At 40.9% G+C, this 13649-nt stretch overlaps 1 protein-coding gene across 2 annotated transcripts; it reads left to right on the top strand.

Moving 5' to 3' along the window:
* Nucleotides 1-1143: 1143 nt before the first annotated feature.
* On the top strand, nucleotides 1144-12886 carry ppardb (peroxisome proliferator-activated receptor delta b). 2 transcript variants are annotated; one of them, XM_054783662.1, is made up of 8 exons: nucleotides 1144-1532; nucleotides 4094-4453; nucleotides 4536-4687; nucleotides 4783-4921; nucleotides 6990-7192; nucleotides 10300-10506; nucleotides 10701-10944; nucleotides 11019-12885. In XM_054783662.1, the coding sequence occupies exons 2-8, from the start codon at nucleotides 4144-4146 to the stop codon at nucleotides 11264-11266; spliced, it is 1503 nt and encodes a 500-aa protein (XP_054639637.1). In that variant the 5' UTR covers nucleotides 1144-1532; nucleotides 4094-4143; the 3' UTR covers nucleotides 11267-12885. The 2 variants fall into 2 exon arrangements, with proteins under 2 accessions (XP_054639637.1, XP_054639646.1); XM_054783671.1 differs by lacking the exon at nucleotides 1144-1532 and adding an exon at nucleotides 2055-2221 and having other exon boundaries at nucleotides 11019-12886.
* The last annotated feature ends 763 nt before the right edge of the window (nucleotides 12887-13649 follow it).

Genomic DNA, 13649 nt, shown 5'->3' with positions numbered 1-13649 from the left:
TTTTGTAGTTTAGTGGAGTAGCCACACAATACCAACATTAATCATGCTGTATCAAACTAATGGTTCTATTCATTAGGGATCCAAATGAGTACTGCAACATGTTTCGTGTATCGATTGTTTGTGATACTGTCTATCATCCGGAGACAAAAAAGAAAAATAGCTGTGGTTTTTTTTTTTTTTACATTAAATCATTGTCATAAGCAGAAACAATATGCCACAATTTTCTTTTTGTCAGAAAATGTGTTTATTTATTCATCTAATGCTCACAGAATAATTATTTCATCCATCTACTGTTTTGATGAGAGGACTTTTTAAAAATAAAACAAATAAAAATTATTTACATTGTAAAGCAGTTTCACAATTCCATTTTTACACTTACATTAACATTGAGCATGAAAAAAACATTGAAAATTTGCTTGAACTTGAACTTTTCGTGGTTTTGGCATTTTTGTACCTGTTTGTATTTTGATACCACAAGAAGCAGTTTTTCTTCTCGGTTACACACATTTATCATTTTATATGAATAAGCAGTAGCACAGTACTAAATCCCCATGTCCACAACAGAGAACAATGGCAAAATTAAAATACCCATGTATGTTCCCAAAACCACCAAAAATCATTAATAAAACACCTGTGTTTCTTTAAAAAAAAACCCCACAAATTTCTATCTTTAAAAACACAATAACTGGATACATTTAATAACTTACGACCAGTCCAGGGTGTACCCCGCCTCTCGCCCAAAGTTAGCTGGGATAGGCTCCAGCATAACCCCGCGACCCTAGAGTGTGGAGAAGCGTCATAGAAAATCCATGGATGGATGGATGGCTGTAATAACTTACTTCTCTTGTGCCCATAAAACATGCTGGCAGCAATTTTGGGAAGACAGATCTACAATTTGATAGGACAAACCCCAACATGTCACTATCACTGCAAAGCCCAGGATGTCCTCTCTACATTACAACAGTTGTTTTGCATTTGAAATAATGCTGTGAAACGTCTCTTACAGACAAGAAGAATGCATTGGTGTATCTTAGGAAGATATCAGACATATTAAATTTTGCATCTTCGTATATTTGTGGCATGACTGTGTGTTATTTGCCGGATTGTTGTTAGAATGGCAGCAGTGTCCTGACATATGACGTCACGTGGTAGGCGGGACTCAAACATGGGGGTGAAGCAAAGCAAAGCTGGGAACAACAAGAAGACAGTCAGTGAGGGATTATCGTTAAACTCCTTTGACCCACACGGACGAAATGCTTACCTTTGAAGCTGTGCCTGTCGTCTTCCCCCTTCGCACTCTGCTTGTTCGCTCACTGTGGACGTTTTCCGCACGAAGGCCCGAGCCAATGTTGAGTTTGTGCTAGCCGTGTGACGTTAGCTTGTGCGGCTAGCTGGCGACTTAAAACAACTTGTCAACAGGCGATCGATCGGCGGTGCAAGTCGGGGACGGTTTTCGTCACTTGTTCGTCACACCCCGGGTAAACTTTGCAGGCGCGTCCACTGCTTGTGAACCTGCAGCACTTTAGAGAGAGGTAAGTGGCATTGGTGTGTCATCGGTGGAGGTTTTTTAAAAGGCACACACACACACACGCATACACCGGAATGTGGGTCAGCCACGCTAACATGGTTGTGTCCATTAAGGTTAGGAGCTAACTAGCTCAGTTAGCATGCCGTATAATAGTCCCTAGTCGCTCTGTTGACAGACCTCTAAACCCCTCATACTGCTTGAACAATTGTTTATATTTTGCTTGCAATGGCTTTAACTTCTCTTTAAGTTCTTCATCTCGAAACATTGTACTAAGCAGATAATAAGACATATTGAAATTAATGTTAGCATGTATTTCTAACGAGCAGTCCTTCAAATTCAGTGTTTGGAAGGAACCAGCCTGTACATCATATATCATTCTAAACAAAATTTGCTGTAAAATGGCACTGAGGCTGTTTGGTCAGAGCCTCTGGGAATTATTGTCCCCCACCCACTCCTCCTTTGCCCCCACCCCACTCCACCTGCGATCAACACAGCGCAGTGTGTACATAGTGCATGCACCCTGTCCCTTGGTACACTGTGCACACAATATTACAGGCCCTACACCCTGTCAGAGACAGCATTTACATTGTTTTTAAGGGAGCAGAGAACACACACAACTTTCCAGGATTCCCCCTTGTGCTTTCCTTCCTCGGAGGCTTGCTGGGACTCATTCCGTTTTTTGCATCTTGTTTGGTAACTCTATATGTAATATATCTGTGGTTGTAGTAATGGTCACTAGCATTAATGAAGAGGGCTGGAACTAACATTTCTGGTTTGTTTTTGGAATCAGCAGTTAGCAGCTGACTATCTGGAAAATGGAGGCCAACAATAAGGTTGTAATATTAAGATGATGAGGATAAAATTGTTATGTTACGATAATCAAGCCTTGATATTCAGCGGGGGGGAAAAGCAACCAAAAACAATCTTAATAATCAGTAAATAAAGCTGAAAGATCACTTGTGTAAAGTTATAATAGCAAGGAGAAAAAATGTAATACAGTAGAACCTCTGTTAGCGTCCGCCCTGGTTAGTGTCTTTTTGATATAACGTTGACATTTTTTTCCCGGTTTACGTACATTTTCCGATTAGCGTACAGTACAGCACACATTTTGTCGTAATTTTAATACACTGCGCAATTCCAACTGTGTTCTCAATGGCTACGTTTACATGCAGTTAAATAACCCTACTGTATCATAACCAGAATATTAGTACTAACACGGTTGCACATGGACATGTAAACACCAATAACTCTTTTGAAAAACCAGAATATGCTCATATTCCGTTTTTTAAAAACCCAAATATTACCCCTGGGTTACTCCTTTTCTAACCCGAAAATCGTGTCATGTATACGCCTATCGGGATATCCCGATGAAAAGCAACATCGATTTGTGTTCTGCGCATGTTCTATTCGAAAGGAATCTTGTGTCTTTGGTAGGAACTACTTGTAAACATGGCGACACGCAAAACCCCACACGCAAGGAGGAAACAAGCCACCTCGTTAGCGTGGTGAAAGGCAGGAACATTATGTCTTTTATTGAGTTACGCAGAGGAGGGTTTGTACGAACGCATCTTAAAAAGTGTCCGGGAGCATTCTGGGGATATAGCATGGATGTGGATGGCACAGCTCCGGCTCCATTTCCTATTTCTTCACATTCCCACCTTCCATTAATGAAGAAAGTGAGACAGAACAGTGCCACTGGTGGTGGGTCAGTACCAGCACCAAAACACAAACAAAGGCGTTCATTATCCGCTGTGCCGGTGTTGTTGTTTTTGGAAACAGGAAGAAGAAGCGGAAATGACGCGCATTGCGTCATGACATTTTCCGTGCGTCGAGACGTTGTCCATTCGGAATTTTTTTTGGGGGGGGGGGGTCATGACGCGCATGTAAACAAATTACTCTGAATATTTCAGAAACCGGAATATTGACCTTAACCCAAATATTGACTGCATGTAAACATAGTCAATGTAGCCTGTCAATGATGTCATCAGCAGTTAACTTTCAGAAATGTTAAGACAAAACACATTTTTATAGTTTTACATGCATAAAACAATTCTAAATGCATATAAATGTTGAATGAAAGGAATAAATTAAAATTTAAGGTTAGTTTTACCTTCATTGACAACATGATTCTGGATTCAATTAATTCACCTGTTCTTCACCTTCTTTATCAAAATGCTGGCACTTGAAACTTTCTGTGGCATCATTTTGGGTTATTGAGGTGAGAAAACAAATGAAAGAAAACTATAATATTCAGAGAATGCATTTGAAATATCATCAGAAAAACGTTGTAATAAGGTTGTAATTTTACAACAAAAATGTAATAATATTATGAGAATAAAGTAACAATATTACAAAGTAAAACGAGAAAATATTTTAAATCGAAAGCCGTAATAAGACTTGTCAAGTTGCAATTATGTTTAAGTTTCACAAACAATTAAATAAAGTGTTTTGTCACATCAATGCCATCATAAGAATGAGCAGTTTAATGTCATTGTGTAGTGTTTGTTCCTGACAAATAACTACTTTGACTGAAATCTCCTATTTTATTATTCCATTTGTGTCCAGTGGGCTATGATGGCAACGTGACAGGAGCTTCGTCAGCTTCAACAGGAACCATGGAAGGGTTACAGCAAACTGCTACAGAGCAGCACAACAGGGTCAACGGCTACTGTCAGCCAAATTCCCCCCAGGATACGGCTGATGTTAGGTGGCTGGCACCAGAGGTGGAGTCCAGGGGTTCAGACAGCTGCGGGGCTGCGAGTGTGTCTGATCACACGGACCTAGAAGACTTGAAAGCCAGGGAGAGTGAAGATGGGGAGGACAAGGAAGAACAGGAGGACTCATCTGGTCAGAGGGGGGACCAGGAGAGAAAAGAAAGTCCAGATGAAGAAAACAATCACAGCAGTGCAGCATCCAGCTACACTGGTGAGGCCTTTATTTCCTCAAGCTCTTGTTACATTCTGGTGGCTATGCTGAGCCATGCTATTCATGCTTTTTGTTTAAGCAGACCTTTCCCACACGCCATCGCCCTCGCTGTCAGAGCAGCTGCGTCTGGTTCGAGAAGACAGCGCAGCCTCTGGCATTAGCGTGGAGTGTAAGGTCTGTGGGGACAAGGCCTCTGGCTTCCACTATGGTGTACATGCCTGTGAGGGTTGTAAGGTAATGGGTGTAGTTTACCACAAATCTCAGTACAGTACAAGTTCTGCTGTGTGTCCCATAGACCTTACCATATGATTGTTATTTGTTTTAACCAGGGCTTTTTCCGACGAACTGTGCGGATGAAATTGGAATATGAGCGCTGCGAGCGTTCCTGCAAGATTCAGAAGAAGAATCGCAACAAGTGCCAATATTGTCGTTTCCAGAAGTGCCTGTCTTTGGGAATGTCTCATGATGGTGAGTAACAAATGTCTTCTCTACTCTCACTGTCTCACACACGCCTGCTCAGATGCTGCACTTTGTTTTGCACTAGTTTGCATACCATCGTTGATATTAGGGCTTGGAGATATGGACCAAAGCTCATATCCCGATATATTTAGGTTGAATATCGATATATGATATATATCCTGATATTTTTTTCACAAAGCAAGTTTAGACAAAGTCAAAGCCAAATATGAGTGTAAAGTTGTTTTATTAATATTAAAAAAAATCTTAGAAAAATAGCCACTATAATAAAACATTCTCTTTTTTAAATAAATATAGAAACAGTAATCTTCAGTTTATCACAAACCTTTAGCAATGCTCGAATCCTCAGCTAAGACCAAAAGCCCAAAAGAACAAAATATGAAAAAAAAGTGCCCCGTTTAAGAGGAAATTTTTAAATGTCAGCAGCAACTCAAAAATGCTTTACTTTGAACAGTATTATATTTTTTTAGGCAAACATTTTTAAAAGACATTAGCATGTCCTTCTTCCTACGATGGTTTTGTGCCAGGAACACCAACCTGTCAAGTGGCTTAGCAAGTCCATTGTTTTTAGAAGGTTTTTAAATCTGTTTTTTCCCCCCTTGCAACGGAGACTGTATCTTTAGTAATGTGATAGGACACCGCTGTAGTAATAGCACACCACTCTGCACTTTTTCATTCATGAGGAACAGCAGAAAAAAAGTTTGTTTCTACCTGCTTCCGTTCTTTAGTAATCAGCAGTAGAACATAGGTAAGATTCAGGAAAATATCACTTCGCAACAAGAAAAGGGAGAAAAACAGATTTTGTGAAATTATATAATTTTTAAGCAGATTTTAAGGATATCTTTCACTTTGACACAATTTTTTGGCATTTGTGACAGCTCAGATATCTCAACAACCATACCACAACATAAACAATACAAAAAAGGTTTTACATCAAAATAGCCATTTATTTACAAATATAACACCATGAACTATTTACAATTTTACATTTGGGACTAAACTGTGCGTGCGCGTGTGCATGCGTTAAAATTTCCCTATAATGCATAACCTTCCGTACACTGCAGTCCTCCATGCTCTTCCACTTTCTCCTTCCTGTCGAGTGTGTTTTCACATGCAAACTGAGCTCTTATCAAATGCACATCTGCCACTTTCTGACCATTTTTATGGCTTAAAACTGCTCTTTTACTGTGCAGTTGCTTCATCACCTATTTTTGCCTCTTGCACAAAAAAACCTAAAAGACGTATAATTTTTTGGTATTGAATGAGTTAATAATATCGATATATCTCCCAGCCCTAGTTGATACCCTCCTCCTGCAAATGACAGAATTTTGTTCATCATTCATTGAGAAATTTTAAAAATGTCGCTGTTGCAATGTCAGCAAGTGAAAGAAATTACTTTTTCATGCCAGAATTTCCTTGCCGACAGCACAAAGTTTACATTTTCTACTTGATCCTGCAAACAAACTGTGACGAAAATATTCCTGTATGGTGTTACAAATTCAATAATCTAATTCAATAATCTAATTACCAGATTAACCTAAATAAAAGACTTAGATGGTATTTATGCCCCCTAGAGAAAAGTCTACAAATACATATTCGGAGTCTAGATATTTGTACATTCTAAACAACAGGTCCTGCCCCAAGTGAGTCAGAGTTTTCTTCTTGTCACTCTCTCACACACACACGCACACACACACACACACACACACACACACTAGTGACCTGACAATTTTGAGCAGATTTTGGCTGTTATAGCCTGTGGTCTTAAACTTTTGATTAGGTGATAAACAGCCTATTTCAGTTTAATTGTTGTTTTCAATAAATTACTTTTTCAAAGTGCTTTTTGTCTCTCTCCACCTTCCTGCTTTTGCATATTGTAGTTCTACTTAAAACCTCATTAAGATCCAAATGTGCAAAATGCAAATTCTAGCAATTTTTCAACTGGTCTTAGGACTTTGATCAGAGTGTATTTCAGGGGAGTCTTTAAAAAGGACTTTTAATCATGGCTTTTCCACACTTCTAGAATAAAATGCGTGTGTTTATCTGTGTTTTTGCTCAGCAATCAGATATGGTCGCATGCCTGAGGCGGAGAGGAAGAAGCTGGTGGCCGGCCTGCTTGCAGAGGAGGTAAATCCCGGCAAAGCGGGGGGCTCAGACTTGAAAACTTTGGCCAAACAAGTCAACACAGCATACTTGAAGAACCTCAGTATGACCAAGAAGAGGGCCCGCAGCATCCTTATGGGAAAAACCAGCAGCACCTCGGTACTTTCTCTTATTTTGCTGGCCATTTACCAAACATTTCATTTTACACTGTCGCACAAAAGTGCGTACACCCCTCACATTTCAGCAAGCATTTGATCATATCTTCTCCTACTAATAATATCATTAGAATGCTATAAAATACTAAATTGAAATGAAACTTGCATGTATTTTACAATAGGGGGTGTCACTAGACAGACCATTACCTACAATCGCGGTGCTAACACACAAAAACAAACGATGGACAACTCCTGTACGACTGAGAGCCTACACAGACACACAAAAACACACAAAAACAAAGACAGCACAACGTGTAACAGTTAAGTAAACACACATATGACAATTACTACTATCGGGAATAATAAACAACTCTGAACACATAACTTTAGCAACTTTTTACAAACCAAGTGCCACAATGCATGCTGGGTGCCGACCTTACTCCCAAATATGGTTGTGACAAAATATCTATATATCCAACTATCGTGATATTGAACCCTACTATGGATTATTGATATCTTTCGCTGTGTAACGTTTTTTTTTAATTATTATGGGCCTGCAAGCAAAGCGCACACACTACTATTGCAATTGTATTCTTTATTATTCACTTATATCTTATTCTGCTACCATTAATGCTGGATGAACTGTCCACCGAACCCCTGAACCCCCTGGTGTTCAGTCAGGAGATGTGTGTTTAGTTTCTGTTTTACATTGTCGTGCTGCTCAACCATACTGGTCGTTCTCTGTCTCTTTCTGGTGACTCCGTCACTAGTACACTAAATATTTATTTTTGTTATGCTTCTACTTTATAACGTTGATTTACTTGAGAGACATGAGCTGTTGTCATTTCTAAATGAGTTTAAAATAGCTTTACTGTTTGTCAGACACCTAAACCAAAATCCTATTTACACTTACCGTAAATTCCAGTGTATAAGCCGCACCTACTAAATTTAGAGGAAAAAACAGATTTGTACATCTATAAGCTGCACCGAACTATAAGCCGCACATGTCCACGTCATAAAATGGCATATGCACAAGTCCGTGAGGACCAGGCCGCTCTTTATTTGACAGGAGCCAACCACGGTCTATCAAAACCTCACAACCAGCTTGTCAGCCCATTGGAAATTGCAGGCGCTCATAACTCAATATAACAGTCTGACTCACATCTTAGAAAGAATGATAAACTCATCACACAGCAACTTAACACTCAAAATGTAGCTAGGAAATATACAAGTACCATTTAACGTTTTCCCATAATGCATTGCGCCCAAGCAAATAATTGGAGGACAAGCGGCCTACAAGATGGATGGATAGATGGATGGTGCTGCCTCTGTCCACCAGAGGGAGCCAGAGGAGCTCAGAGCCCAGAGTGGCTGACATCATTGCAGCGCCTCGGCAGGCACCAATGAATGCTTTCCTGGGACGCAATGCATTATAGGGAAATGTTAAATAGTTTTTTTTTATTTGATTTTAAACTCGTATTGGTACTTGTGCTGTATATTTCCTAGCTACCTTTTAAGTGTTAAGTTCCTGTGTGATGAGTTTAGCGTTCTTTGTATGATGACACCGTGAGTCAGACTGTTATAGTAATGACCTCCTGTGAGGCCTATTCCCAATACTTGATGCGGCGTAGCCTCACCCAGGCTCTACCTCCAGGGACCCCCAGGTAAATTGAGTTTGAGACCCCGGGTCTATAGTGTCAATACTGTTATATAGCAATGCCTTAATCCCCTTGGGTGTGGAATTCACGAGCGCTGCACCGGTTGTTACAGAAATCCTCTTCCAATCCTGTTAGACACCCTGCACACCTGAACCTTCCTTCAGCTTGAGGATGCCTCACAGGTGCTCAGTTGTCTTAAGTTCGGGAGATATACTTGCCCACTCAATCAGCTTCACCTTCAGCCTCCTCTTCCAGTTAAAAAAAAAAAAAAAAAAGCCTGGAGCCGCAAAACATTACACAGTTCATAAACTTGTAAAAATTGTAATCTTTTTTAAAAATATTACCTACAACAACACAATTCAACACACAGAAGCGCAGCGTGCATGTGTGGGCCTACTCTGAAATAATTTAAACACTCAACTCTAAGCCTTGGTTCCATTATTTGTGTAAATTTAAAACAAAATGTAGCCAACTTTAACATAAAAAAGCCCATCAGAGTTCACATTTTTGCATATCAGTGTTTGCGCAATGCCGTTTATACCTGTGCTGAACTGTCATCAATGAGCATTCTGTTGGTCTTGTCCTTGACTGTCTTTGCAGAGTGGGATTCTTTCATTTTCTGAATAAGTTCCTGATTATTTTTTAATTTGGAGAACAAATGCTCTGATATTTTTATGAACGATTCTTTCATGTATTCTCCATCTGTGAACACCTTGTCCCTCCTTACGATCACATGTGCAGCGGTGTTGCCAACTTGGCAATTTTCACTTTACTGTAAAGCTGGCAACTCTCCAGACTTACAAACTGACTTATTTTCTCAAAAGCGACTAGCAACAAATGTAAGGACTTTTCCTGACATCTTCGGGAGACTTTTCTAGTGTTAGGAGAGGTAAAAGTGAAAGCAAATGTTCTGCGCTTACTGCCGAGAGGTACGCCCCGCCTCACAGCAGTCACAAGCGATGAGTGCACAGTCAGCTCCCGCGGCTATCTGCCTCTCCCAGAGTCACCACCTTGGCAATTAGCAAATAGCTACAGCGCGCTTCTCATTAATTACATAGTTTTGTTTTACTGCGCAGTAACTTGCTTCAGACTCAACTCCAAACTCCCTCACCTTTTTTTTTCTCCATTGCAGTGAAACTCACTGCATACACTAGCCTACCTCCCCCTCCCTTGCTCATCCAATCAGCAGTTCGGCAGTCATAACTCAGTATAGATACATTCACGGACTTGCGGTGAGTCGGACATTTCACATTCTTTTTGAAAATGCACATTTCCCCTACTTCGGTGTTAAAAAAAAACACCGCACTGGGCCAAGGGAGGCAGGGGTTTCCAACCCGTTCTATGGGAAGATAAGCTGTTATAACAATGGCTGAAATGTGAGGGGTGCACTAATGTTTGTCAGATACTGCGTGTACTCTGTTACCTTAAGAGTCACACTCTTGTCTGCCATTAGCCATTTGTGATCTATGATGTGGACACACTCTGGAAGGCTGAAAGTGGTTTGGTATGGAGCCAGTTACTTCCAGGCGCTCCCCTGGCCAAGGAGATAGGGGTCCATGTGTTTTACCGCTGCCAGTGCACCACAGTGGAGACGGTGCGAGAGCTCACCGAGTTTGCCAAGAGCATTCCAGGGTTTGTCGACCTCTACCTTAATGACCAGGTAAGTCGCCCTCATCTCAATTTGCTCCATGCTGCTATTGACTACGGCCTTAGAGAAAGTATGCCTGTGAATATTGTCGTTTTTCCAAGTCATTGTATTCTCAGGGCTTTGAATCGGTCTCAACTGTACTGTTCAGCTTGTCTTAGAAGACCTCAGTGGAAGAAATTGCTGTGTGCATGTGTGCTTCTCTGTAGGTGACGTTGCTGAAGTATGGCGTACACGAGGCTATTTTTGCGATGCTGCCATCTCTCATGAACAAAGATGGACTCTTGGTGGCCAACGGTAAAGGCTTTGTGACCAGGGAGTTCCTGCGCAGCTTAAGAAAGCCTTTCAATGAAATCATGGAGCCCAAGTTTGAGTTTGCTGTCAAGTTTAACGCTTTGGAGCTGGATGACAGTGACCTGGCCCTCTTTGTTGCTGCCATTATCCTCTGTGGAGGTGAGGGAGAAGCAACTCCTCATCTCAAATATTTGATTGACATGTTTGCTCAACCGTGGCTCATGTCTCTCCAGATCGCCCTGGTTTGATGAACGTCAAGCAGGTGGAGCAGAGTCAGGATAACATCCTCCAGGCCTTGGACCTCCACCTGCAAGCAAACCACTCTGACTGTGTCTACCTCTTCCCCAAGCTGCTGCAGAAGATGGCTGACCTGCGCCAGCTTGTTACTGAGAATGCTCAGCTTGTCCAAAAGATCAAAAAGACTGAATCAGAAACCTCGCTCCACCCTCTTCTGCAGGAGATCTACAAAGACATGTATTAGGCGCACACACTGCTTTTAGCAATACTGTTACAGACTGAATACACACTTATAACAATACACTGTGTTCAGTACAAACACTGTTCCATGTAAGGTCATGTGCAGATGTTGCCAAGTCAAATGTCGTCATCACCAAGTGTCATTTGTGCATGTGTGATGAGCATCTGGAATGATTTGCTGCAAGTCCCTCTTTTCCACAAAGGTCACATAACTGTGAGAATGGTATGTTTTCTTACCGAAGCTGCTCCCGTTTCAACCCGAGAGCATTGCTGAGCCAATAGCAGTGTTTTTAAGAGAGCTTCTCTCTCACCCGGCTCAGCGGTTTGTTGGAAATGGGAAACATTTCATGTTACATATAAAGTGCTGCTGAGGTGAGCCATCCGTTTGGATATTGACAGGCCTCAGTTTTTGGTCAAAGTTAAATATGCACAGGTTGCTTTTTGTTTACATCATCATCATCAATCAGTGACCTCTATCTTTGCCACAAACTTGACAGGCTACAGCTGCATAGAGCTCCCTTAAATGCGGCTCTGTGTGCAATAACATCCATTTGTCAATGGACATTCAAGTTATGTAGGTTTTATTTCAAAGCCATCCACTCACTCTCATGCAAAACTAACTGCTTCACCCATTCTGTTTGTAAAGGAGGCACTATACACACACGACTCTCTCAAGTACAAGGGACAGTCCTTGTGTTTAGATAGAAATGCAAATTATTACAAGCTGACATTTTCTGTTTCTTTTTCTTAATTACTCTTTGTAATTATGCCGAATTATTTGTAATTGTTGATTATATTTGTGAAACATGAACAATCACATCATCTGTATTGGACTGTATGGTTTATTTCTATTTGGTTCACCAAATATACCATCAAGTATGCCAACCAACTTTTCCTTGGTGAGGAATTTCACACGTTGGTATATATGGCATATTATTTAGATTTTTACTTATGAAACCAGAGCAGTATTTCACAAACTGACTCTGCCTTAAGAGTCTCAGTTTTTTTGTACTTTGATTTGTCCTTCAGCTGTAATTTTGCAAGTGTTTCTCATTTGCTTTTGAGCTTTCTTTTCTTCATCCAAATGATCCACCCTCATTCATCTTAATCTACCTCTATTGTATGACAATATCCCACTCTCATCTCCACACTTGCCTTAATTCCTTCAAATGATTTCAAACATTTTCTTAATAGTGGCTGTTGTGGAAAAGATTATATATTCTAAGAAGGACAATATCTGAAATAAAGATGAAACAACTTGCAATTTATCTTTGTGAAGAGGTCAGATCCAGAGTGCTGAGTGGTCTGTATAGGTGTCTGGCAAAGAGTGGCTTTCCAACATAGACTGATGCAAATTCATGCAAATGAATTACATTGATTCAACATGACAAAAGTGATGACACCATGTGCTGCATGTTCCTGGCAAGAAGTAAAGGTATACTTTTGAGTAGGTGTCAAGCCCCCCACCTGGTTCACACCTTGCTAGTGGTCTATATGTATAAAGCTTGATCAGCTTGAGTTTACCAATTGCTTATCACACCTTTGGAGCAGCACCACTGCTTGAAAGTGAATTATTTTACATAGTAATACACCAGGGGCGGATCTAGCTTTTTCAAAAAGGGGGAGTGTGGCTGAGGCCGTAGGCCGAAGCGCTGGAAATGGAGTGGGGGTCTGGGGGCCCTCCCCCAAATAAATCTGGTGATATCTGAGGCCAATTTTATGTCCTTAATATCAAGAGTTTGTTGTTATTTTTATCCTTGGAATATATCGTTTAAGCCAAAACATTACGCTATTACTAATAGCGTAATGAGGGGTAAAATATCGTAATCATCACGGCGAAATCGTAATGGTTGGAATTTCTGGGTTGTCAATGTCAAAGTGTGCCGGCCGCTAGTCAGATTGACCGGCTATTCAGATAAAAAGGCCGTCTATTTCCCACTGGGACGCAATCCCTAGCAGAGTGTTTAATTACTTTCGCCTCATAAACCCTCCAGCCAAATGCCCAAACTGATATCAAGGATACATGCTGACCCTATCCTGCATGCCGGCAGCTTACCAACTACCACTACACAGTGCAGCATGTACTAAGCCATACACATGTACAGCTAGCCTAGAACAGTGTAGCATCCTCCTGGCCCAAAAAGCAGACCACAAAATATTCCCTGGGGCTCCCCTACCTTGCTCCCCCAGCCGGCCTAGCTCTGGGGTCAGTTGACTGACTGTGGCCTGGGGTGATCTGTCTTGGTACTAGTAGCAGTACTAATAAATCAACGTGTACCGGTTTAGACATACATGTACCTTCACTGGGACTGGGTGACTGAAATCCACTATGGTTTATCATTTTATTAGCTTTTATTGTGGCAAAAAAAATCGTGGGTGCCTCAAAA

The sequence above is a fragment of the Dunckerocampus dactyliophorus genome, chromosome 1, assembly GCF_027744805.1.
Source record: "Dunckerocampus dactyliophorus isolate RoL2022-P2 chromosome 1, RoL_Ddac_1.1, whole genome shotgun sequence".
Taxonomy (NCBI): Eukaryota; Metazoa; Chordata; class Actinopteri; order Syngnathiformes; family Syngnathidae; genus Dunckerocampus; species Dunckerocampus dactyliophorus.
This window is presented reverse-complemented; position numbering and strand designations above follow the sequence as displayed.